General features: G+C 38.1%; 2 protein-coding genes across 3 annotated transcripts in view; one reads left to right on the top strand and one right to left on the bottom strand.

Moving 5' to 3' along the window:
* DENND4C (DENN domain containing 4C) overlaps nt 1-19,369 on the top strand; it is an 81,112-nt gene extending 61,743 nt beyond the window's left edge. For both annotated transcript variants that reach the window (XM_016205487.2, XM_016205488.2), the window contains 7 exons: nt 1,541-1,723; nt 2,500-2,695; nt 4,802-5,047; nt 6,195-6,312; nt 13,593-13,743; nt 15,562-15,626; nt 15,877-19,369. In XM_016205487.2, coding sequence (XP_016060973.2) covers nt 1,541-1,723; nt 2,500-2,695; nt 4,802-5,047; nt 6,195-6,312; nt 13,593-13,743; nt 15,562-15,626; nt 15,877-16,013 — 1,096 coding nt within the window. In that variant the 3' untranslated portion in view covers nt 16,014-19,369. The remainder of the gene's footprint in view (nt 1-1,540; nt 1,724-2,499; nt 2,696-4,801; nt 5,048-6,194; nt 6,313-13,592; nt 13,744-15,561; nt 15,627-15,876) is intronic.
* Nucleotides 19,239-22,536, bottom strand: RPS6 (ribosomal protein S6). The gene is made up of 6 exons (XM_016205490.2): nt 22,431-22,536; nt 21,772-21,903; nt 21,057-21,267; nt 20,724-20,870; nt 19,485-19,642; nt 19,239-19,375 (listed from the first exon to the last, which is right to left on the bottom strand). The coding sequence occupies exons 1-6, from the start codon at nt 22,434-22,436 to the stop codon at nt 19,280-19,282; spliced, it is 750 nt and encodes a 249-aa protein (XP_016060976.1). The 5' UTR covers nt 22,437-22,536; the 3' UTR covers nt 19,239-19,279.
* Between the last annotated feature and the right edge of the window lie 4,972 nt (nt 22,537-27,508).

Genomic DNA, 27,508 nt, shown 5'->3' with positions numbered 1-27,508 from the left:
TAAAAAGGCAGAGGGGGAGGGGGCTTGAATGCTTAACTGGTAGTCTTCTACAGTGAAATGACCAAATTCTAAGCAATGAGAAGGAGGCGAGCTGATCTGTAATCAGACATTAAGTAATTGAGAGTTTTTGGTAACTATGCTGACCTAAGTAATTATACTTAATATTCTATTGATTTTATGGAGCAAATGAACTTTATATTGTCTACTTTTAGTTGCTTTTTAAAAATATCCAATTGTATAGAGGCTTCCTCTCTATTTTTCCTTTTAGCTTCAAGTGTGGAGCTGAGTGAAATCAAACCCTAATTGCTAATGTAGTATCAACAGTTTGTGCAAGGGCTCTCTTTTATTATCGCCCCCCCCCGCCCATTTTCATTCTCATTACTTTATCCAACAAAGACGTTGTCCTGTTTTGTGCTATATCCTTGAATATATAGCCTTATAAAATACCTTGTTTTTCAGGATTATGTATTTTTAACTTAAGTAATTAGAATAATGCTGAAAATCTTTTTTTTTAATCACTAAGTTTAAAATCCATCGGAGTTGCTGTATGTAAACCTAGTTGATTTCTCCTGCAGGAAGTTAATACCTCACTTACCCATTATCCTAGTGTTGGATACTTTAGTTGCTTCTAGTTCTTTGTTGCTATAAATATCACTGCAGTGATAACAGTGCAATGTAAAATACATGTTTACTTCTGGATTTGTGAAGTAGTTTCTCCCAGAGTACGTCTTAGGAGTGAGACCATTGGGTCGTTTATACATGATTTCAATAAACACTGAAAGATTGCTTCCCAGGTGGCTACACTGCCAGTAGTAGTGTCTAAGAATTTTCATTTCTGTACCTCCTTACCAGCATTTGGTATTACCACTTTTCTGATTTTTGGATTGTATTAGTGCTATCTCATTTTTGTTTGAATTTCTCTGAATACTAGAGAGTTTGAGTATCTCTTCTTATACTTGTTATTCCAGCATTTTCTATGAATTGCTTTTATCCCTTGCCCCCCTTTTTTTAATAAGCAATTTTTTTTAATATGTCTTTATTGATTTCAGAGAGAGGAAGGGAGAGGGAGAGAGAGAGATAGAAACATCAACGATGAGAGAGTCATTGGTCGGCTGCCTCCTGCAGGGCCCCACTAGAGATCTAGCCCACAACCCGGGCATGTTCCCTGACCGGGAATCGAACCGCGATCTCCTGGATCCTAGGTCAATGCTCAACTGTTGAGCCGTGCCTGGCCAGGTCCTTCATAACTTTCTTGAATGGTTTTCAAAAACAGAAGGGATCTTATATTGAACTATAATGACCTCCTGTAGACCTTTTATTTGAATAGTTTAGGACAGGAGGGAAAGAATGAAAGTAGAGAGAGAGAGAGAGAGAGAGAGAGTGTGTGTGTGTGTGTGTGTGTGTGTGTTTGAAATAGGCAGTATTTCTATGGGTTATATAATTCATTAATGATTTTTACCATAAAGTGATTCTAAATATGAAATTTAGAGGACTTTAGCATTTTTAAAGATTTTTGTATTTGGACTGCCATATTTTTTAGCTTTCTCCTGAAACCAAGTACCTCTGGTGACAGTTTACAAAGTGGCAGCATTCCATTGGCAAGTGAACCTTTGGAGCACAAACCTGTATCCAGTTCAGCAGAACCTGACTTGATCAACTTAATAGATTCCCCAAAACATAACCAGACTATAACTGAAGAAACAAGTTCTGCAGTTGAATCAAGGTACTGTAGGGTATAGAGAACTCCTCATAATAAATTGGGTATCCTTGTAAAAAATCCACCTTTAACGATAGCCTGACTCATGTAGGCATAAGTATTTATTGAATCAAGTGTTTATTGAGACTATTGTATGCTAAGCATTAAGCCAAACACTAAAAATAAAAAAGCAGTTCTGGTCTCTATTCATAGGTGGATCATAGCATGGTAGAGATTAAATACTTGCTAATGAATCTCCATGACTTATTTGCATGCAACATAGTTCTAGTCAATTTTGTGTAATAAAGATGAAGTAATGTTTGAATAAAGCAACTGAGTAAGAACTTACTCTTTTTTTAAATGAAGCCTGTTACCTACCACATGTCCTCTTCCCACCCTTTACCAGAGCCTTTCACTCTACCCTGTTCTTCCCACCAGTTTTACAAAAATGCCTGAAGAAAATTTTATGTTTTAAAATATTTTTTAAATTGATTTCAGAGGGGGGAAAGGAAGAGAGAGAGAGAGAAACAGTATCAGCTGCCTCCTGCGCACTCCCTACTGGGGACTGAGCCCACAACCGGGCATATTCCCTGACTGGGAATCGAACCGGCAGCCTCTTGGTGCATGGGACCACGCTCAACCACTGAGCCACACTGGCCAGAGCAAAAAAGTTTTATTCTTATAAGGCAGTACTGACTCCTCTCAGATATATTCAGTAGACTCAAAATTCATTGTAGAAAATACTCTAGCTATATAGATTTAGATTATTTTATAGAACAAGTGTTTCTCCATTTTTTTTTAAGTGATGAAATGAAGAATGCCAGTGGAGATGTTCAAACTGTGGAAATTTCACCTATGCCTAATAGTTTATCAAAGCGGAATGTATCTTTGACTCGAAGTCATAGTGTTGGAGGTCCATTGCAAAATATTGACTTTTCACAGCGACCATTTCATGGCATTTCAACGGTTAGTCTTCCAAACAGTCTGCAGGAAGTTGTGGTACGTAACAGCATTATAATTATACTGTATATTCATGTAAGTATGTATTAGAACAGCACATAATTCTTCTGTAGAAGATTTATTTAAGTAACATGAAAAGTGATAAGAATTTTTCATAAACAGAGAATGTTTTAAAATTTCAAATGTGTACAAAAATAAACAGAAGAGTAACGTGAATGAGTCCCTTTGACCCATCGTCAAGATTCAGTAACTTTAGGTTAGGCCCCCTTCTTTCATGTATACCCTCCATTACAGATTATTTTGAAGGAAATTTCAAACATCATATCTTCCATTTGTAAATATCTCAGTATGTATCTCTAAAAGACAAGGACTCTTTTAAAACACAATGCCAATATCAGACTAAAAATAATAAATAATATCAAATTAGCCAGTTTTTGTTTAAATTTCTAATTGTCTCAAAAATGTCAAGTATGTCTGTTTTGTAGTTTGAGGAATCAGGATTAAAGAAGACCCATGCATTGCAATTGGTTGATCTGATGACAGTCCAATTCTGTTATCTTTATTATATGGAATACATCTATGAAGAGGAACTTCCCCCAGGTCTTCTGTTTGGTTTTCTAAAGATGCAATTTATGTTGGAAAGGCAGGAAAAATGTTTGATTCTCCCCCCCCCACCCTTATTAACCAGTTTTCAGAATAACAAGTTGGGTTCCTAGCATTCTCTAACACGATCATTTGATTTGGGGGAATTGATTTTTAACATCTATGTTTGCATCCATTGCTGTCATTATCCTTATTGATGTTAATTACATTACCCCATCTTTGCTCAGCTAGAACTCCGTACATGTTGGTACCTTATTACTTGTGACACAACTCTAGTAGCCTTTAAAAAAATTTTTTTTTTAACCCTCACCTCAGGATATTTTTTCTATTGCTTTTCCAGAGAGAGAAAGAGAGAGAGAAATATCAGTGTGAGAGAGAGACATTGATTAGTTGCCTTCCACTCCTGTGCTGACTGGGGCCAGGGACTGAGCCAGCAACTGAGGTATGTACCCTTAGCTGGAATCAAACTCGGGACCCTTCAGTCCTTGGGCTGACGCTCTAACCACTGAGCCAAACCAACTAGGGCAGTCTTTTAAAGTATTTTTAAAAAATGTTTTCTTGCTTTCTTATATGATAAGATGTTTCATGCTCATGTTATATATTTTGCTTTCCATACCTAGAATCAGCCATTTCTCTAAGAAACACTGGTTCCTTTTAGAGGGAAATGGTATTTGGATACCTCAGAATAGGTACTATAGGGGTACTTATTACTGAGTTGGTCATAAACATTTTATTCTGATTATATTATGTACAACTTATAAAATCTAGGTGGGTTTTTTTCCCCCACTCATTATTTTGTTTGATTTATAAAATGGCTCGTTTTGTCGCAATCAAATGTAAAAATGATTTAGATATAATTTTAAAAGGAGTCAAAGACTATTAGCATAGCCCAGCTGGCGTGGCTCAGCGGTTGAACATCAGCCTGTGATCCAGGAGATCAAGGTTCAGTTCCTGGTCAGGGCACGTGCCTGGGTTGTGGGCTTGATCCCTAGTATGGGGCGTGCAGGAGGCAAGCTGATCAGTGACTCTCTCATCATTGATGTTTCTGTCTCTCTCCCCCTCTCCCTTCTTTTCTCTCAAATCAATAAAGATATAGTAATAAAAGAAAAAAATATATTAACACAAAAAAATTGCCCTGTCTCTTTAGAGTTGTAGGAGGAAGATAAAGTCACACATATTTTTTGTATCACCATTATAAAACACCTGAAATGTAAACATTTCTTAATTTTTAAAAATTGCCAAGGAAAAATCGTTCATACACAGGCCATTGCTCTTATCAGCTTGACAGAAAAATTCCATCATGTTTAAAATAGGGTCTATTATATGGATTATCAGTTTTATCTTATTTAACTGAAAAATAATTATGATTAAGTATTTTTTTATAGGTTTTCATTAGGATGTTCTACTGCATGTAGCAATGGCCCGGGAATAACTGATTTTGAAAGGATAGGTAGAGAAGCATAATCTCATTGAGAAGTACTCTTAAACATCCATGCTTAAATAGGTAATATCCACATCTTTCTGTATTTTTATTTTTTTAAGGATCCTTTAGGAAAAAGACCCAACCCTCCCCCTCTTTCTGTGCCCTACCTGAGTCCTCTAGTGCTTCGGAAAGAACTTGAGTCTTTGCTAGAGAATGAAGGTGATCACGTCATCCACACGTCCTCTTTCATCAATCAACACCCGATCATTTTCTGGAACCTAGTCTGGTATTTCAGACGTTTGGACCTTCCTAGTAACTTGCCAGGACTTATCCTCACATCTGAACATTGTAATGGAGGCATACAGGTAGGGTATCAGCTTCTATACTTGTGTTACAGTAGTGGTGGTTAGGTTGAGGCTTAACTTAAAGTAACAAAGTATACAACGATAGTGGCTTAACAAGGTGCAGGTTATTTCTCTGTTACCGGATAATTTCTCTCACGTAGAAGTTTGGATAGGTGGGTTAGGGCTGGTACTCTTAGGGACCTGAGGTGCTCCTGTTTTTTGCTCAGCTGTATATGACCTCCATTTCCAAGTTCTGCACCAGAATGGCTGACTCTGCTTCTAAACTGTCACATCCACATTCCAGTTAACAGGAGAAAAATGGGTGGAAAAGAGTGTGTCTTTCCGCTTCAGGGCCAGTTCCTGGAGTTGCATATAATATTTCCATATTTATTCATTTGTCCTGTGATCTTAGTTATATGGTCATTTCTACTTGCAAGAGTGGCTAGACAAGGTAGCTTTTATTCTGAACTATCATATTCCCAACTGAAATTCTCACAGCAACCTTATTTTAAAAGACTCGTATTCTGTACATCTGAAACGAATTCAAAATACAATTGAAAGAAGAAAAAAATACCCATATTTTTCAGATGATATAACTAAAAGTTAGAGAAGTAATTTTTGCAAGGTCACATACCTAATACGTGATGGGGAGCCAAGATCCCTCTCTGGCTGTGTCTGACTCTAATGCTCCTACTCACTTGTGCTGGGAATCCCAATCCCACTGGAAGTGTGAGCTCCTAGAGTTCTTTCATTTTGATATTGAATATTGAGAGGCACCCACACCCCAAACATACACTAGGGGCACAACACAATTTTAAAGTATCACAAACTCTATTTTGACCCATTTATTTTAAGTAGTAGTACCACAAGATAGTAAGAACTATTGCGCTTACTCTTACCTTAAAATTTGTTAATCTTGGCAGTTAATGGCAGTTAACCTTTCATGTAGCCACTGTGCTAGTTACCACATTGTAATTCCAGTCCTTGAAATTTAGAATGAGAAACCTGCACTTCAGAAAATGAGTATAAATCTTCAGATCTAAATAAAAATTGTTGCATAGTATTTTAGGTTCAGAGTTTTGAAAGGACTCATCTGTTTTATATAACCAAGCTTTGCTGAGTCCTCATTATGGATGAGGCACTAATACTTTCTATTGATCTTTTTTAGCTTCCTCTATCATCTCTGTCCCAGGATAGCAAACTTGTGTACATTCAGCTGTTATGGGATAATATCAACCTTCATCAGGAGCCAGGAGAACCTCTGTATGTCTCATGGAGGAATTTTAGTAAGTAAAATAGAATTAAAGACATAAAAGACTCAAACTGGAAACAACCCAAATATCTATCTACCTACAGATGAATGAATAAGCAAATTGTGGAACACGCTATCCATACAGTAGAGGACTATTTAGCAGTAAAGAAGAATGGCTTACTGGGAGTGGGGGGACTAGAATTAATGTGAAGAGAGAGACAGGTTCTTTTGCGTTGTTTTAAAAATTTTTATTCGTTTTTAGTATCTCTTCAAGGTTCTATTTTAATTCAAATTGATTTGATGTTTTATTGACCCGTTTAACTATGTCAGGTCTCCACATGAGTTGACGAGTATTGATTTGTGATTTTTCTGTCAGTACCAGTTTGGTTAGATGTTTGGAGACTAAATTATACTGGAAAAGTAATTTGGATGTGTTGGTGTAGGATCATAATTTCAGTTATATGGATACTAGTCTCAAAGATTCTAGCTCAGTTTTAGTCTTTTTATATTTAGAATGTATTTTTACAAGGGGTTTAAAAGGTTATCATCCAGTTCAGAAGCTCTGTGAGTCAATAAGAAACCAAAAACAACCAAATAGATACGTGAGCAAATGATACCAACAGGCAGATCATGGAAGAAACATTAAATGGCTTATATGAACTATGTTAGTTTGCTAGGGCTACCTTAACAGAATACCACAGACTGGGTGGCTTAAACAACAGAAATTACAGTTCTGGAGACTGGAAGTCCAAGATCAGGGTGTTGGCGGTTTGGGTTTCTCCTGAGGCCTCTTCCTGCTTACAGATGGCCTTTTCCCTGTGCACTCATGCATCTCCCTGGTATTCTTTTCTTATAAGGACACCAGTTACATTGGATTAGGGCCCCACGCTTATGACCTCATTTAACTTTAATTACCTCCTTAAAGACCCTGTCTCCACATATAGTCACATTGGGGGGTTAGAGCTTCAACATATGAATGGGGGGGAGCATAATTCAGTCCATAACAAATACGAAAAAATGCTCAATCTCATTATTTAGTGTAATACACCTTTTTTAAAAAAAGAAAATACATTTAGAAAAAAGCTTAGATACATTAGGATGGCAAAAAAAATTTAACAGTAACATCCAGTATTGAGGATATGGAGGAAAAGAATGCTTTCATGTACTGTTAGAAGTGTAAAATGAAACAGTTCTGGAGAACAGTGTAGCAAACATTATCTTGATTTAACCTGTGGATATCCTTAACTCAGTAATCACTGTAAGACAACTGTCTTCTATAGAAATACTGTGTTCAAAGCTGTTTGTACAATGAAGCTTACTGCAGAATTGTTTATAGTAATGAAAAACTTTAAGTAAATACCTAACGGGAGAACTGTGAAAAATCCACACTATAAAATGTTGGCAGCCAAGAAAAAGAATGAGAGTCATTTGTATATGTGTGTGTGAAAGGATGTGTGCCCATTATCTATTCAATGAAAAAAGGCAGGTTGTGGAACAGTATTTGATCTTCTCTCCTTTCTGTAGAAAAAAAAATTGAAAAATTATATGTATGTGTTTTTAATATATACATAGAAAAAGGTATAAAACTATACATCCCAAACTGTTAACAGAAGCTACTCAGCAGAAAAAGGGAAAAGTTTACTATTTTTTACTTTTCAACAATCTGTCACTACTTTGCAATTTTTTAAACTTAAAACTGGAAGAAAAAAATCCAGTGTTTTCCCTTGAAAAATGCCAGTCACAAAATTATGGCTAAATATGTTTGTCTTGTCTTTTTGTTGTTCCAGTTTTGATATTTGAATGGTTTTTAGGCAGTAGCAGAGTAACTTTGAAATTTATGCTAGAAAATAATAGAATTAGAGATGTCACTTCTTTGTTTTCCTGGATCTCTTGTTATGCAAAGTGGCCCCCAAATGCTGAAGGAGCCAAGTGGCCAAGAAATGATGCAGCCAGGTCCAGCTTTTTGGTTTAATAGGGAATTCACTTACAGAAAGCAGTCCTGGGCTGCAGCAGGACAGAAAAGGGATACCTGTACCGTTCATCCTTTGACCACCAGTTTTATATTCCCCTAAGACATGGACCTACTTACTCCAAAAGGAATGGTACGGGTGATTGAGGGAAACAAAAGGAACGGCATACTGGGGCTCTGGTGCCATGGGGAGTTAAAAGATAGGTAAATGCTGAGGACACCTTACCCTGGAAGAAGGGCTAAACGGTGGAGGAAGGATTAATGATAGTTGTGATTAACCCAAGCCTTTGTGCACATTCCAGAGTCTGGGGTTGGGGGAGGGGCACAGGGGTTCAGGCAGATTAGTTTTAGAATGGAGTCAGCTTTTTAAGATGAATTCAGGTTTATCCTCACAACCTGAAATAGACAAGTGATTCAAAATGTTCTCTAATTTTTGGTGGGATGAAAGTTAGAACTCTCAAGAATGGCCTTGTTTCTGTACCTAACTGGCTGTATTATATGAAGAATTGGCATATAAATAAGATTAAAAGATATAAGAATTAACTGAGAGATGACTTCTGGAATGGTAGTATGAGGAACTCCGACACCCACTCCTCAGCAAAACAACCATAATTGGTGAAATTATTATTATGTTTTTCTTTTTAAATATATCTTTATTGATTTCAGAGAGAGGAAAGGAGAGGGAGAGAGAGAGATAGAAACATCAATGATGAGAGTCATTGATCAAGCCCACAACCCAGGCATGTGCCCTGACCAGGAATCCAACCCCGATCGCCTGGATCCTAGGTCGACGCTCAACCACTGAGCCACGCCCGGCCGGGCATAATTGGTGAAATTAAAGGGAAAAAAGTCTAAGGCTGTAGAGCAAATGAACAAACATTCATTCAAGAAAATATACTAAATTTCAGTAAAATCAGTGTGTTTCTGTGGCACTTGAGTTGAACTTGCTGCTTCCCTCCAGCTCTCAGTCAGGGCTTCAGCATCTCCCTGGGAAAGAAGCTGCTACCTGTTACTCTCAGCTCTGTTATCACAGAGGTGAAGTTACAGGGGGAAGAGAGGCTCATTTCCTCCACCCAGCCTCCATTCATTGGGTAGCCAAGCCATTCTGTCTCGGTTTTGGCAAGCCAAGAGGGCTGGGGGTCCCAATTATTCTTACTGCATCTTGCTTATAGGGCAGAAGTTGTATGCCAGGAGAGGTAAGCTGAAAAGGCACAGGCTACTGCTCCTACTCAACACCCTGTTCACAAAGCAGGAGTGTCATTTCAAGAGAAGGGCCACTGTTCTGAGCCTCAGCTTCAGAGCAGTGGCCCAGAAATTTTGCTCAGGAGGAGAGGCAGGTCATAAGAACAGAGAGCTCTGAAATTCCCTGCAAAGGAAATGACTATTTAGAACAGAGTATGGGGAATTTCAAGCCTGAGAACACTCTTGAAAACAGCGGAGATTTAGGTGAGAAGGTCAGTATTACCCTGATACAAAAACCAAAAACATCCATAAAAAAAGAAAACTAAAAATCTGTATTACTTATGAATATGGACATAAAAATTCTCAACAAAATGCTAGCAAGCCACATCCAACAATATAGAAAAAGGATTGTACAGCCTTGACCAGGTACAGTTTATACCAGGCATGCCATGTTGGTTTAACATTTGAAAACCAGTTAAGTAATACACCATATCAATATAATAAAGGACAAAACCTACATGATCATCTTAATAGGCATAGCTAAAGCATTTGATGAAATCCATCACCCTTTGTTAAAAACACTTAAGCTAGAAATAGAGAGGAACTTACTCAATTTGATTGTGAGTATCTGTGAAAACCCAGTTTTCTTAATGGTGAAAGACAATACTTTCCCCTAAGTACAGGAACAAGACAAAGCTGTCTTATTTTTATCATTTCTTTCAACATTGTACTGGAGGTTCTTGCTAGAGCAATTAGACAAGAAAATAAAAGTCATCCAAAAAGGAAAGGAAGAAGAAGAACTATCTCTGTTTGCAGATTATGTGATCCTAACATAGAAAATCCCAAGGAATATACACACACAAACACAAAACATGGTAATAAGTTCAGCAGAGTTGCAGGATATATAAGTATACAAAAATCATCTGTATTTCTATACACTTTCAATAAATAATCAAAAAATGAAATTAGGAAAATAATTCCATCTATAGTAGCATTAAAAAGAATAAAATTCAGGGGGCTGGGTAAAAAAGGTGAAGGGATTAAGGAAAAACAACTCATAGACACAACAGTATGGTGATTACCAGAGGGGAAGGGGGGTGGGGAGAGGTAGAAGGAGGGTATAGGGGGGGATAAATGGTGATGGAAGGAGACTGGACTTGGGGTGGTGAACACACAGTACATTATAGAGATGATGTATTACAGAGTTGTACACCTGAAACCTATACAATTTTATTAACCAGTGTCACCTCAGTAAGTTCAATTAAAAAAATAAAATTCATAGGAATAAACTTGTTGAAAGAAGTAGAAAACTTACATTCTAAAAACTAAAATAATTGTTGAAAGAAATTAAAGAAGACCTAAGTAAATGGGAAGAAATACCATACTCGGGAGAGTTAATATTAAGATGGCACTACTTCCAAGTTCTACAGATTCAGCAAAACCCCTATCAAAATTCCAGGTGGCTTTTTTACAGAAATTGACAAGCCTATCCTAAAAATCACATGGATATTCAGGGGACCTAGAAGAGCCAAACAATCTTGAAAATGAAGAACAAAGTTGTAGGACTCATACTTCTCAATTTGAAAATTTAATACAAAGCTACAGTAATCAAGGAAGTAGAATACTGCATAGGAATAGACAGTATAGGTCAATGGAATAGAATTGAATTTCCAGAAATAAACCCTTACATGTAGAGTCAGTTGCCTTCCAACATGAATTCCAAGACCACAGAACTGGGACAAATGGTACTGGGACAACTGGAGCAAGATGCAAAAAAAAAAAAAAAAAAAGGTTGGATTGCTTCCTCAAATCATACATAAAAATGAACTCAAAATGGATCCTAGACCTAAATGTAAAGCTAAAATTGTAACACCCTTAGAAGAAAACATAGGAGTAAGTCTTCATGGCCTTGTGTAGGGCAAGGTCTTCTTAGATACACCACCAAAAGCAAAAGAAACAAAAGAAAAAATAGATAAATTGGACTTCATTAGAGTCAAAAACTGCTGAAAAGTAAACCATCAAAAAAGTGCAGTGTCAATCCAGAGAATAGAATAGGGAAGATATTTGCAAGTAATATATTTTAAGAGAATATATAAAGAACTCCTACAACTCAATAATAAAAGACAAATAACATTTAAAAAATGGGCAGAGGATCTGTCTTAGTCCATTTGGGCTGTCGTAACAAAATACCACAGACTGGGTAGCTTATGAAAAACTGAAGTTTGTTTCTCAGTTTTGGAGTCTGAAAGTCCAAGGTGAGGAGGGTGTTAGCATGGTCAGTTAAGGGCCCTCTTCTGGATTGCAGACTCTCATTATAGCCTCACGTGACAGAAGGGGTAAGGGGTCTCTTTAATGCTTTTTTACAAGGGGCACTAATCCATTCGTGAAGACGGCCCTCATGACTTTATTTCTTCCCAAAGCCTTCACCTCCTAATACCATCACATTGGGCATTAGGTTTTCAACATACACTTTTGGGGAGACACATTCAGACCATAGCAGGATCTGGCAGCTCTCCAAAGAAGATGGCCAAAAGCAAATGAAAAGATGTTCAATATCTCTAGATGTCAAGGACATGCGAATCAGAACCACAAAGAGGTACCACTTTACACTCATCATATTGGCTGTAATCAAAAGGACAGATGCAAGTGTTGGTGAGCATAGAAAGAAATTAAACCCTCACACACTGCTGATTAGAATAAAAAATTGTGCAGCTGCTCTGGAAAACAGTTTCAGTTCCTCAAAATAGTAAAGTTACCATATGACACAGCAGTTGTTCTTAGTATATACCCAAGTGAAAACATACGTCCACATAGAGACTTATACACTGTTCTTACCAACATTTTTCTTAATAGCCAAACAATGGAAACAACCTAAATGTCTTATCAGCCGATGAATGGATAAAGTTTGGTATATCCATACAATGAAGTATTTGGCTGAATACTGACACATGCTACAGCATGGATGAATTTAAAAACATTAGAGAAGAAGCCAGTCACAAAAGAGAACAGAAAGTATGATACCATTTATATGAAATATCTAGAATAGGCAAATCTGTAGAGACAAAAAGTAATGGTTACCTAGGGCTGAGGGGTTGGGAAGATAGAGGAGTGACTAATAGGTAGGAGGTTTCTTTTGGTGGTAACAAAAATGTTTTAAAGTTGATTGTGATGGTGGTTCAACTACCAGAATATATTAAAAAACAGTTTTGTACAGTTTAAATGGGTGAATTGAATGGTTTGGGAATTATATTTCAGTAAAGGTGTTCTTTTAAAAATTGAATTAAAGGAGAAACAGTGAAGTTACGTATTATATTTGGGTTAGGCTCTAAAATTACAGCCCAGCATGAAAACCAAATCTATTCCAAGGAAACATTTAGCAGGTAGAAGACCTAGGATCAAAACCGACAGCAGCCAGTAATTCCTCTTGTATTGTAACAGAGAATTTTGCTATTTATTTGGTTGAACACAAATGAAATATTACTAGTTGTCTTTATTAAGGGGTTGTGTTGTATGAAAAATACAACAGCTTAGTTTATGACAGGCACTTAGAATGAGTCTAGACTGGGGAGTTATTGGGTACATATTCCCATCTCAACTAATTGTGTGAAAATAAAATTGTATGGCTTCTGGAATGACTTGCAGTATTCAAGTTTTCCCTTTTTGTGGGCCAGCCACACTGTTGATTTTGTATATTTTTCATATTAGTATGATTCAATTTCAGTATACCACTGAAGCACTTTGGTAAACTATGAAGTCTGTATAAATGTCTGTTACACTTAAAGATGATTCTCTCACATAAAGAAATTAAGAAGTAGACACTCCAGGACTGATGGGCACCTGCTCTGTCATCAGGGACTCAGGCTCTTTCTGTTGCCTGCTTTTCAGTAAAGATTGCTTCATGGTCACAGGATGGCTGCTGGAGTACAAGCTCCAGCCTCAAACAGGAAGCCCTAAGTTCAGGGAAAGCCCAAAGGGACAGGTCTCTCCTCTGTGCAGAAAGCACCAAAAATATTTTTTAGCCAGTCACATTGCCACATAACTTTACTAGTAAGGGGGACGGCGATGTTGAATAGAAAAGTAAAAATGCTACAACTCTGGAGAAAAACTTCTTTAATAACTAGAGTGGGTAACTATATTCTTAATTACTGTGTTTTTATTATTAGATTCTGAAAAGAAATCGCCTCTCCTGTCAGAGGAACAACAAGCAACCAGCACTTTAGTAGAAACCATCAGGCAGAGTATTCAGCGTAATGATGTTCTCAAACCCATCAGCCTGCTTTCACAGCAAATAAAGCCGGACAAGACAAGACAAAGGTATAACTCAGCATTTGCCACTCAAAATAATGTCATGTTTTTAAAAATCATTTTAAAATAACTCCAGTTGTAAAAGAAACACATACTCTATGTAGAACATCTGATTATTTTAAAAAGTGCTCCCAAAATGTATACATTCATACTTGAGCACAAATAAAATAAATATCTGGGGAGAACAGATTAAATTTTAGGAGGTAATTCACTCATGTTAAAACATGAATGTTTCGGGAAACTAATGCTATTCACTAGAAACCCTCTGTTTGTTAACATTGATGTTACATGTTCTTGTTCAGGCCCTGTCATACCCACACTTCTTATCTTTACTTGAGGGACCTAAAGAAAAAGGGGTTTCAGAGGAGAAACAATTTAGGAGAGTGATGGAAGTGAATTACAAAGGGTATGGAGCTCTCCTGATCCTTACTATTGTTTGGTAACATGCTTGGATCAGAACTCAACCCGGTGTCAGCATAAGTGACTTCTGCAGTGGAAGTTTCAGAAAAGCTTAGTACAAGGATCGATAATGAAAATGGATGGATCCTCTTGTTGAGGTGGAGATACCCCTTTCACAGTCTAAAGAGCGTCTGGTTTCAAGCATTTGTAGTGTAAGGGCAGGGAAGAAATATTAGGAATTATCTGTTAGGGCTTCTGAAGCTTCTAAAGAAAAGCTACATGGAGCATCATCAGAATCAGCATCACTCTCTAATTTTTTGTTCTATGTAAATATTCAAACCAGCTTATTTCTTGTTTATTTTTTAATTATTTTTTAGTCCGCACCTGAGGATATTTTTCCCATTGCTTTTCAGAGAGAGTGCAGAGGGACGGGGGGCTGGGGAAGAGAAACATCCATGTGAGACACATCCACTGGTTTCCTCCCACGGGCACCTCGACCCAGGCAGGGTGGGAACCCGCAACCCAGGTACATGCCCTGGACTGGGAATCAAACCTGCGACCCTTAGGTGTCAGGCCAACACTAGCCACTAAGCAACACCAGTCAGGGCTTAAGTTGTTTATTTTTATTTATTAATTTAATTTTTAAAAATATATGTTTATTCATTTCAGAGCGAGGAAGGCGGGGGGGAGAGAGAGAGAAAGAGAGAGAGAAACATCAATGATGAGAGTCATTGACCACCTGCTGCCTCCTGTGCGCCCCCCCACTGGAGATCGAGCCCGAAACCCGGGCATGTGCCCTGACCAGGAATCGAACCCCAATCTCCTGGATCCTAGGTCGATGCTCAGCCACTGAGCCATGCTGTTATTTTTAACAACTGAGCCATGAAGCTTATTTTTAAGTTTTCATTTGTGACATTTTTATATCCACTAACCAAATAAAGGTGACTTCTTTTATTGTTGGATTAGATAGTAAAGAGACCATACCACCTTTCCAGGGTTTTTAGATTCCTAACTTAGAAATTAATCTGTTACTTTGTCAAGTGGCAAAAGATAAGAAAGACCCTGCTTTTGTAAATTTTAATTAGGAATTAGAACAGTGACATTGTTAAAAAAATTATAAGAAAGTTAACGTAAACCATTTTTGTTTTTGGTGTGAAGCTTTATGCCCATTAACTTTTAACTTTTTAACTTTAAATAGTCACTGGAAGTAGTTGCGAAAATAGTAGAGTTCAGTGCACCCTTTCCCCAGCTTCCCCCAAAGGTGACATCTAACTGTAGTACATATCAAAATCAGGACCTCGACACAGGTACATTCCTCTTAATTAGACCACAGAACTTAATTCTTTTTTTTTAACCCATTTAAAAATACCTTCACATGTTTATTTTTATACTCGTTGCCTATTAACTTAAAAAATATTTGTTTTATAGGAGTTTATACAGAGAAATCCTCTTCTTATCATTAGTGTCTCTTGGAAGAGAGAATATTGATATTGGTAAGTTGGTTAATTAGGGAATTATTTTCTGTTTTCTTACATTTTATTTTCTAATGTACTTTTATTTCCTTAAGTAATTTTAAAAATTGTAACTGATGCGTGTAAATACTCTACTTGCCTTTAGAAAGATTTCTACTTTTGAATATGCAGTGTGTATACACACACACACACGATTTGACTACCATTTTTAAATGCACAAGTTTTATTTTCTTTAACAAATCCCAACTGCATTTTTAAAATTGTTTTTCAGAGGCTTTTGATAATGAATATGGACTTGCATATAATAGTCTATCTTCAGAAATCCTTGAAAAGTTGCAGAAAATTGATGCTCCACCAAGTGTCAGTGTGGAATGGTGCAGGAAGTGTTTTGGAACGCCTCTCATTTAAACTGCATTTCTGACACACAGTGCTGGGGGAATAGTTTCAGTCTGGAAACTTAAGGTTTGTTCCAAATGCTAAGAATTGGTGAAAACTGAAATGACGTAACTCTTGGGACAATATAGAATGAAGTGTAAATTCATACTGAATCATCTTGCAATGAAACAAGCCATTAAAATGCCCCAGGGTTTATTGATGTTGAAAATTTCCAACTTCTGAATGGTGTATCTGCCTCTGCTTAGAACTGTTAGGATTTCTCAATATTTGTAGTAGTTTGATAATGAGAAACCATATTCATCCTTGGCATTTTGTTTATATTTGAAGCTAATTGGGTTTGGAGAATGACAATTTAGTGTAAACTTGCCTAACCCCAATACAAATGAAATATTTCAATTATAAGAGCAACTCTTTGTGTATGTGTGTATATATGTGTGGCTGTATGTGTATATACAGCCATATTATATTTATTAAAATTTGTAGATTGCATATTGTTTTCTGAAAGGGGTAAATGACTACTACAAAACTCACCTGTAGTCATTAATCTCAAAATCATCTTAAAGTATGACAACTGCCTTGCCTCCGACTTTAAATTTAATATATATCTTCACCCTTCAAATTTTGTATTATCATCTTTAATGGATTGTATCTTGAATATCCAGTTACTTTCTTCCATCTACTTCCCAATACCATGCTAATATGCAGCAGCTTTAAAATCGGAATGAGCCAGTCTGTTTAAATAAAATTAAATTGGCTTCATAAATCACAAAATTGGAACATGCTTAAAATGCTTGTATATATTGTCTTTGGACCTGAAATTGTTCAGGCACATTAAATGGTTGCTATTGGTCACTTTTTTAAAACCTGTGGGATAAACTTGCACTGCAGTTTTGTGTAATATATAGATTTGTATGCTTATTTGTGCATTTGTAAATACTGTTTTTTTTGGATGAATCAATTGTCTTAATACTTTAAAGCTATTGAGCTTGTTGCCAGTAGATTTAAGAAAATCATGACCTCACATGCCTGACAACTATCATGCCTTCTTAGAAACAACCCTTAGGAACAGTAAGATTGCCTTAACTCTCTGCATGGTGTAAAATGCCAGTAGTTGTGTTTTATAGTAATTCTACATGACTGAATCAGTGGATACAAAAAATTTACTGGTAGTTAACAGCACAAATCTCCCTTCCACCTGGTGTTATCTTTTACATATTGTTGCTGTACCAGTCTTTCATCATTTCAGGGTTAATCTGACCTATGCAGAATTCTAGTTTCAATTTATTGTGAAAGTGCTAAATGAAAGAACTTCAGAAATTATGTACTGTTCTCATTACCTTAAAAATGGATCTTTTGCACTATCTCAGAGTATATATTTTTGCAACTTAAGACTTGGTACTAGTTTTAATATTACACTTACTGCCCCAACAGAGAGTTTGTAATTACTTAAAAAGATGGCAGTTGAATGAAAGGAGTCTTGTTTGCTGTGTTTGTTACATTTTTAAGCTTCCTGAAATGTATGCAATTAGAACCTTTGTGTTCTTTAGAATTCCAGTATTGTTTTTTTCCATTTCTTCTCTGTAGCCTTAAACTAAATTACTTCCCACTAGAAACCCCCACGAACCTGTAATGATCTCCTTACACAATGAAGAATTTTTGGCTGTATTATACCTAATTATAAATTTTCTAGTAACTTTTTGTAACACTCTAAGTACAGCTATTACATATTGGAAATCTGAGCCTGCTGCAGTCAGAAATAGAAACTGATTTGTTAAAAATTAAAGGCCTTTTCTAGCACCTACCACAAAAAGGGTACCACTAAAACTTATACCAAAAACATCTCAGATCATTTGAATAATCTCTAGGACGTGATGTCTAGAATGAGTTGAAGCACTGTATGAAACATCCTGGTAACTTCTGAAAGCAGTCTTTCAAATTAGTCCAGATTGTTTACCCTAAAACCTTGTACTATTTTTGGTTTTGATAGTCTAACTTTAGCTCCATTTTGTAAATTGATAATTGCATCCTGCATGGTTAATGAGCATGTGTCCCATCAACTTTGGGATGTCCAGTTGTTGCCCTTTTACTTCATTTTTGATACATAATAGTAATACAAGATAGAACACGTTTGTGATCTTACTATCTCTTAAAATATTCCCTAACATCCTTTTAAAAGTCAGAAAGCAGTATGGTTCATGGTTTGTGTATTAGGGTCAACCACATATGTACTGGTAAAGACAGAATTTTGGGCTACACATCAGACTTGCCTTTTGGCCTTAAGTTACCCCTGATGACTCAAGTATGTCCTTTTTGTTTTGGGTATCTTTAAAAAATGCTGCATTTCCCCTTTTGCTTTTTAAATTCAACTTTTAATTTATACATTGTCAATTGCCAATTAAAACTTTTCACATTATGTAACTAATACTATGTTATTAAGAGCAATGGGGATCTCTTACGGTTGTCTTGCTTCTCACAGTATGGTCCAGGCATTATTGGCCACACTTGGGAACTTATCTGCAAGTACAGAACCCCTTTCCTTTACCCTTAAAGCCTAGTGTGCCTTCTTTTTAAGACCCTTCTACTGTGTAAAGGGTGGTTTTAACTAATTACCAGAGCTTAGATATGGCACATTAGAAAAAGTATACTATTTTCTCTTTGTGCATCCTTTATTGGTGCAAGTGCTTAATCTTAAACAGACATAGTAAACTCCTTTTCAGAGTGTGGAATAGAATAAAAGCATGAATAACAATTCACTGAAGTTGAAAGCTTTCTGTTAATGTAGTAAATTTGCACTGGTTTTAAAAGCTTTGTGAACTTTTGCAAAATGGTATCCATTAACTATGCTTTTAACAAGTTACCTTTTTTATCACATATGACAAATGTCCATCTTCACAAGGGCACTTTTCATGTATTGTGCATAGATGTTTAAGAAAAACGGTATTCTTCAAAATAAAAGTGTATAAATGATTAGTTCTGGTCATTTATTTTCCTGGAATTGTTCTATGCTTGCTGAAAATGCCTTATGCTAAGAGAATCTTTTCCTGGACCATCCAGATTCCAAGAGAAGCCCTGCCTTGCACATCTCTTCCACTGTATCACAGTATGTCCCTGAATTTGAAGGATGTCACTTCCAGGTTTTCTCTATCATTAGATTACTGTACACAGTACTCCCTTATGACCCGAGTTTCAGTCCCCTCATTTATCTAAACTTTATCAATGAAAAGTCAGTAGAGGAGATTTGAAGTCTGTGCTCATTTATTTGTTACTCTTACAAAATCTCATTTTTGACTGGACTCAGACTTAGAGGTAGAAGCTCTCAGAGAGGACAGCCTACGTCTCTTGGCAATCTGTTCCTGGCGTTTTTCTTTGGCCTCCTAAACAAAACAAAACATCAGTCAAAGCCAAAGCCTGTCTGTGTTAAAAATGCAAACCCAAAGTGAGGCCTGATCCCTCACCCCTCCACCCTAACCATTTTAGACTGACCTTCATTCTCTTGGCCAAAAGTTTAGCGTATTCTGCAGCCTCTTCCTTATTTTTCTTAGTCCGCTGTTTCTTCAGAGCAATACGCCGACGTTTGTGTTGCAGGACACGTGGAGTAACCAGACGCTGAATCTTGGGTGCTTTAGTCCTAGGTTTCTTACCTAAAAATTTAGACAATGACTTAACCACTTCTCAATACACATCTACATTTAAAAAACTTCAGAAACAAACTTTAGTTAGTAGTAGCTATGAACACTTAATATAAGGAAAACTGAAGTCCCTCTAAAAAGTGACCAGGCTAACTTTACCTTCTAGCTGCCAGTGTTTTCCTAATGAACACATTTGTTCCTCACTAGACAGCACATTAAGTCATGCCTAATTTGGATGTGAAGCTCAAAATCATATGTAAATTTAGGTTAATTCCCTTAACAATGAAGTCATATTCCAAACTTTTTTCTATCACTTTGATTTCCTGTTGACAAAGTGAGATAAATGATCCCTTACTATAAAGACACAAGGACCACCTTAAAAACACCTGCAAGCTAGCACACTCACTACACTGAGGTGTGATTATGGGGAACTCCTGTGTATTTGCCAATTACTTTTTAAAGTTTAAGTTTCAGGAGACTAATACTACATCCTCAACTTTTAAAATAGTACCCGGCACATAAATATTTATTCCATTTACTGTAAATGTTCATACACCTCACTACAGAAATATTACTGTTACAGAGCATTGCAGCCACAGGCCACACTAGTCACGGGTTATGTTGCTTAACAATTTACCTTAAAATATAAAACTCCCCAATCCCAAACACCCATTCCCTAATATCTCACAGGTGAAAATGAGGGTCAGAAGTTAAAGCAAGTTCAGCTGATGAAAGCATGCATTTCTTTTGTAAACAAAAAATTAGAACCTCTGATGTGAAAGGAGCAGCATTCTTCCAACTCTTAACCCAAAAGCAATGAACTTAATGTCTGGTAAGTTATCTTTGGATAAGCTTATACATCAATGACTACCAGGAAAATTTCTAAGAAAAATTTTAACGCCCTAATAGAGGGCAGTGGATGTAACAAGGATCAATACCAACTACAAATCTTGACCGTCTTCAATCTTTTCCTAAAAACTACAGACAGGCAAGTTGCAGGCACAGATTTTTTCTTCTAATGAACACTCAAAACACTAGTGACAGATTACTGCAATTAAGCAAGCCCTAAATTAAATAGCATAATCTCCCCTACCTTCTTTGTTTAGGGGCTTTCTCACAACATATTGGCGGACATCATCTTCTTTAGAGAGATTGAAAAGTTTGCGGATTCTGCTAGCTCTTTTGGGCCCCAGGCGACGAGGCACAGTAGTATCAGTGAGACCAGGAATATCTTTTTCCCCTAAGAGACGTGAACAAAGACATTTTAATTCAACTTCCTTACAAAGAACCCTAAGTTACTTCTCATACATTGGTAAAAACAAAACCACCCCACTGGTCCAACTGGATATGGCAAATGAGAAAACATGTGGACAATCAACTTGAAATCAGTGTCAACAGTAACTGAACTCAAGAACATAAGCCTCACCTTTTTTTACAATGACCAAGTTGAGAACACTGAGGTTGGCATCCACAATGCAACCCCGAACAGATTTGCGCTTTCTCTCTCCAGTCCTCCTTGGTCTGTAACAGGAATGCCCCTTACTCAGCAGTAGGCGGACACGACCATGGGTCAAGACACCCTGCTTCATGGGGAAACCTTGTTTGTCGTTCCCACCACTGATTCGAACCACATAACCCTGCAGAACACAATGATACATTATAAAGGACTGTGGCCTCTCTCAAGCACATTCTCAATTCTAGTATAAGTACAGGTCATTAAGTACAATTTGAAATTTCTTAAACTTTACTCCTCGGGTATGTCTACATTTCCAATTGGCCAAGTTCAATTAGCAAATTCAATCAAGCCATATTTCTAACCTATGATTTACCAGAAATAACAGTTCTAGGGGAAGACTACGTTAAGAAACCAAACAACAGATAAACTAGAGACACCCCCTCTCGACACTTTTAAAAATACCCTTTGGAGACCATTAGCTTGCAGGGCAATTAGTATTTAGATTTTCTCATTTGCGCTACAAAACCCTGCCAGGTGATAGCTCCACCTTATGGGATGACGTTTGGGAGTAACTAACCCAAGGTCAGCGGGAAGACCCGGAGTTTGAAACCCATTACACATACGGATTACCAGCAGCGTTTACCGCCTCCCAAGGAGCAGCAACAATTTGACAGTCAACTCTTACCTTCCATTCTTCACCCAAAGCGTCAGCAGCAACTTCTGTGGCCATACGCTTCTCATAAAAGGTACGAAGTTTGCGTTCATCGTCCACTTCAATGAGTTTCTGGCAGCCAGTGGCTGGGAAAGAGATGTTCAGCTAAGGATTAAACGAGGGGGGAGAGCTTTATGAAAACTGCAGAACCACCTACGAAAGTATTCCACTGCAAAATGCCTTCCATATCAAAACCTCCCCGCCCCCCCCAGCAGAAAACTTGATTTGACTTTAACTACAAAGCACGTGTGTGCATAGCGCGTAACAAGCGCCGCGCTAAAAATAGGGCATCGTTTATCAGGCCCTGCGGAACGACTCCGAGGGCGAAGCGTGCTCCGCAGCCGTTCACCCTCTGGAGAAAGGAGCCCAACCTACAGCAGGGCCATATCCGTCCCGGCTAGGCCCGGGGACGCCGCCACTATGGCGCTCCCGGCCCGACGCAGCTCCAGCGGCAATCGTTCCCCATCCGCTCTCCCAAGGAGCTCCAGCCCCATGAGAGAGAGCGGTCTCCTGCCTCAGTCCCTTTTCTACCTAGAACCAGGGTTTTGGAGAACTACGACTGCGGCAACGCCGTGTTCTGGGGCCCGATGCACGCTCCCCAAGCCCAACTCAACCCCCGCCACCTCCTCTACCTTCATCCTGAAGCAGCCGACCGCCTCCGAGGCGCCACGAAAAAGAGGCCCGACTTCCGCTTAGGCCAGATCACATAGTCGCTTCCAGTTCTCGCGAGATGTGCAAAAGACAGGGATGGCGGAAGCGACCCTGGTTAGTTGGCACTTCCGGGGGTGGGACTAAGCAGCAGTCTGTCGGTGCACGCTCCGGGCCTAGCGGGACCTGTGGCGGAGTTTTAGCGTAGCGGCCAGTTCAGTCCTGAAGGTCAGACTCTCCCCAACCTGCTCTTCCTCGGTTACCCTTGACTAGGGTGGGGCCCCGGCTCTGTCTCGGGCCCTGCCCCTGACGCTACCAAAGGAAGGGGGGCCAGAGTCCAGCCCTCGGGCTCTCCTGTACCGCGGACTCCGTCGCTAGAATCCGGCGGTTCACAGCGAGACACCCTGACCGCCCCGATTTGTTTTTCCCTTAAATACTCGATCATCTGCTTGGCCGCCAGCAGTTCTGTAATCGTGGTGGTTCTATCACAGAACACTGTTAGCGACCCTGTCGCGCTAGCCATTAATCACAGTTACCCCAAGTCCAGGCCGCCATCGGTGCCCAAGGAGTCCCCTTGCTTTCTGTCCTGCCTCTGCGATCTTTTTAAAGCAAATTATATCACTCCTTTGCTGGAAATACACCATTTGTTTTTCACAGAAAAATACTTTTCAGACTCCTTATCATCCTGGCATTACAAGCTTTCCACAGTCCCAAACTCACCTATTGCCTTTGGTTAATGCTCTGCAGGCCTTTCAGATTCGGTGTCCCTCCTAAGAGAAGCGTTTCCTGACCGCATTGTCTCAAATACTATCCCGCTCATTCTCTAGTATAGCACTGTCCTTTACAGGACCTAATCATGAGACATAAATGAGTCGTGGTCTGTCCCCTCTACTAGATGAAAAATTAAGCCACGGCTCACGTCCTAAGCTTACCACGGTCTGTATACCAGGACACAGCAAAGTGCATGGCACATAAGAAGCGCTCAGTAAATTTTTTTTTTTTTTAATTTTTAAAATTGATTTGAGAGAGAAAAACATCAATTTGTTGTTCCACTTACTTATGCATTTATTGGTTGCTTCTTGTATGTGCCCTGACCGGGAATCAAACCCTCAACCTTGGCCTATCAGGATGACGCTCTAACCAACTGAACTACCCGACCAGGGCTCAGTAAATATTTTTAAACGAGTATAACCCTAGCTCTGATATGTATTAGTCTGAGAGTGGTATAGCACGGAGCCAGCCATCAGGGGGAGAATAAGTGAATGTATTATAGTAACTCTTGAGTCAGCAATGGTGCAATTCTTAATAGTGCAGAAAGATGTGGGAAAGACAGTTTTATTTGATAGTGCTCCTGAAGGTGCTGGAAGAACGAGAATGAGAGCCCAGGTGACCTAACTCTGAAGCCCACACCCTGAATCTGTTCCCGAAAGGAAGGAACTTTGATTGTCTACTACATATTTTCTTCAAGAAAAAAGCTCCTGCATTTCAAGTTAATGAAAATAATTTTTACTTTCTAAGATTATTACATCCCATCTTCCACTGAAATATCACAAAGTTTTGTGTTTAGTCCAATGTCACATTCAAAGTTGATTCTACTAAATCCTGTTAGATCACCTGATGTTAATATAAAGAATGTTGGTAAATGATGCGTTGAAAACCTGTGTATATACTTTTTTTGTTGAGGTGAAACTGACATAAAAATTACTTTAAAGTGAACAATTCAGTGACATTTATTATATTCACAGTGTTGTGCAACCACCCCTTCCGTCTAGTTCCAAAACATTTTCATCCCCAAAGGAAACCCTGTACCCGTTAAGCAACTGCTTCCCATTCCCCTCTTTCATCAGCCACTGGCAACCACAATCTGTGTTCTGTCTCTATGATTTACTTATTCTGTATATTTCATGTAAGTGGAATTACTCAACATGTGACCTTTAGGTCTGGCTTCTAATGTTTTTGAAGTTCATCCACGTTGTAGCATGTATCAATACTATTTTTTATGACTGAGTAAAATCCACTGTATACGGACCACGATTTTTTTGGTTTCCTAAATCCGCACCTGAGGATACTTTTCCATTGCTTTTCAGAGAGAGTAGAAGGGAGAGAGAAACATCAGTGTGAGAGAGACACATCAATTGGTTGCCTCCTGCATGAGCCCCCAACCAAGGGATTGAGCCTGCAACCAAGGTATGTGCCCTTGGCCGGAGTCAAACCTGGGACCCTTCAGTCTGTGGGTCGATGCCCTAACCAAAGCCAAACCGGCTAGGGCTCTGGACCACAATTTTTTTTATCCATTTATCCATTGACGGACTCTTGAACTATTTTGGCTATTGTGAATAGTGTTATGTTTGAGTACCTGTTTTCAATTCTTTGGGGTTATATACCTAGGAGTGGAATTGCTGAGTCTTATGGTAATTCTGTGTTTAACTTCTGGAGGAACTGCTTAACTATTTTCACAGTAGCTGAAATATATTACATTCCTACCAGCAATGTATGAGTGTTCAAATTTCTCCACATCCTGGCCAACACTTGTTAGTTTATTCTCTTTCTTTTTAAAAAAATTATAGCCATCTTATTGATTGTGAAGTAGTACTTCATTGTGGTTTTTATTTTATTTCATTGATTTCAGAGAGGGAGGGAGAGAAAGAAAGTCATTGATCGGCTGCCTCCTGAATGCCTCCTACTGGGGATCAAGCCCCAAGCCCGAAACCCGGGCATGTGGCCTGACCTGGAATCCATCTGTGACCTCCTGTTTCATAGGGTGATGCTCAACCACTGAGCCATGCCAGCTGGGCTCATTGTGGTTTGATTTGCATTTCCCTAATGATGTTGAGCATCCTTTTAAGTACTTGTTGGCCATTTGTCTTCTCTGGAGAAATGTCTATTCAAGTCCTTTGCCCATTTTTTTTTAGCTCTGTTTATTTTTATTGAAGTAGTAGTGGTGGTGAGTTAATGTGAGGCAAACAGTAAAGTCCAGTACTCTTGCTCTGGTTTCTTTATTATTTTTCTTTTTTAATGCATACTTGTCATTTTAACCATTTTTAAAGTATATAGTTCAGTGATGTTAAGCGTATTCACACTGCTGTGAAACAGATCTCCAGAACTTCTTTTATCTTGCAAAACTAGACCTCTGTACCCATTAAACAACTCCCTTTTCCCTCTTCTCCCAGTCCCTGGTAACCACCATTCTGCTTTCTCTTTCTATGAATGTGACTACTTTAGATACTTCCTATAAGTGGAATCATACAGTAGTTGTCTTTTTGTAATTGGCTTATTTCACTTAGTGTAATGTTCTCAGGGTTCATCCATGTTGTAGCATGTGACAGGATTTTTGTCCTTGGACAGGCTGAATAATATACCATTGTATCTGTATACCACATTTTGTTTGTTCATCTGCTGATGAACAGTTAGGATGCTTCCAACTCTTAGCTATTGTGAATGCTGCTGCTATAAACATAGGTATGCATATATCTCTTCAAGACCCTGCTTTCAATTCTTTTGGATATATACCCAGGAGCAGGATTGCTGGATCATATGGTAGTTCTATTTTTAATTTTTTTAGAAACCTCCATACTTTTCCATAGCAGTTGCACCATTTGATAATCCCAACACAGTGCACAAGGACTCTTTACCCATTTTTGAATTGGCTTGTCTTGTTGTTGAGTTTTAAGAGTTCTTTATATATTCTGAATACTATACCCTTATTAGGTAGATGATGTGCAAATATTTTCTCCCACTCTGTAGCTGTCTTTTTACTTTCTTGATAATGTCCTTTGATGAACAATAGCTTTAAATTTTGATGAAGTCAGTTTCTCTATTTTTTTCTTCAGCTGATCATGCTTTTGGTGTCATAGCTGAGACAAATGCATTGCCAAATTCAAAGTTATGATGACTTATTTACCCCTCTGTTTTCTTCCAAGAATTTTATGGTTTCAGTTCAAAATGGTGGTTGATCCATTGTGAGTTAATCTGTTAACACGGTGTGAGGTAGGGAGTCCAATTCCATTCTTTTGCAGGTAGATATCCAGTTGTCCCACCACTATCCGCTGAAGAGACTATTCTTCCCTCATAGATTGATTTTTGGCACCCTTGTTGAAAATTGGCCATAGATGGATGAGTTTACTTACTTTTAATTCTATTCCAATGGTCTGTGTTTCTATCCTTATGCCAGTTTTGATTTGTAACTTTGTAATAAATTCAAAATGAGTAAGTGTGAGGCCTTGACTTTATTCTTTACTTTTTCAAGATTGTTTTAGCTCTTAAGATCCCTTGTAATTCCATTTGAATTTTATGCCCATTTATGCAAATTATGCTCTTGGAATTTTTATAGGGATTACATTTAATCTGTAGGTCAATTTGGAGAGCACTGCCATCTTTACAATGTTAAGTCTTCCAATTCATAAACATGGGATATTGGGATATCATTCCATTTATTTAGGTCTGAATTTATTTCAGCAATGTTTTATGGTTTTCAATGTGCAAGTGTTTTACCTCCTTGATTAATTTTTCCCTTAGGTATTTTATTCTTTGGATTGTTTTCTTAATTCACTTTTAGTCACTGCTGGTATAAAGAAACACAACTGATTTTCGTGTGTTCATCTTATTCTCCAAAACATTGCTGAATGTAGCTGTTAGCTCTGATAGCTTTCTTATGGATTCTGTGGGATTTTCCATATATGCAATCATGCCATCTGTGAATAGAGGTTGTTTTACTTCCTTTCCAATCTGAATACCTTTTATTCATTTTTCTTGCCTAACTGCTCTGGCTAAGCCTTCCGGTAAAATATCAACTAGCCATGTTGAAAGTAGGTATCCTGTGTATGTAATCTTGGTGGTAAGTTTTAGAATCACTGGAAAGTTTTGAGAAACAGAAACAAGAGCTAGCATTTCGGCTCCATTTTCTATTTGGTCTCTCATTACTCTCTGTATGCCTGCTCTTCCTTCAGAGTTCCCCATCTCTTGTGACAAGATAGAAATCTAGGTGTCATTTCTGACTCAGCAATTCCTACTAGTTAAAAAGTTCTATTTATCACACACACACATTTTTTTCTGAGCCGTGTGA

The sequence above is a fragment of the Miniopterus natalensis genome, chromosome 12, assembly GCF_054644295.1.
Source record: "Miniopterus natalensis isolate mMinNat1 chromosome 12, mMinNat1.hap1, whole genome shotgun sequence".
Classification (NCBI taxonomy): Eukaryota; Metazoa; Chordata; class Mammalia; order Chiroptera; family Miniopteridae; genus Miniopterus; species Miniopterus natalensis.
The sequence above is the reverse complement of the archived record's forward strand: the minus strand, read 5'-3'. Positions and strand labels throughout refer to the sequence as shown.

What these genes read in the sequence shown, in the direction of transcription:
- RPS6 (XM_016205490.2), bottom strand. An exon ending in CTTTGGGTGAAGAATGGAAG is followed by an intron (nt 21,268 to 21,771) that starts GTAAGAGTTGAC and finishes TGTGTTCTGCAG; the next exon opens with GGTTATGTGGTTCGAATCAG. An exon ending in AAAGCCCCTAAACAAAGAAG is followed by an intron (nt 19,643 to 20,723) that starts GTAGGGGAGATT and finishes CTAAATTTTTAG; the next exon opens with GTAAGAAACCTAGGACTAAA.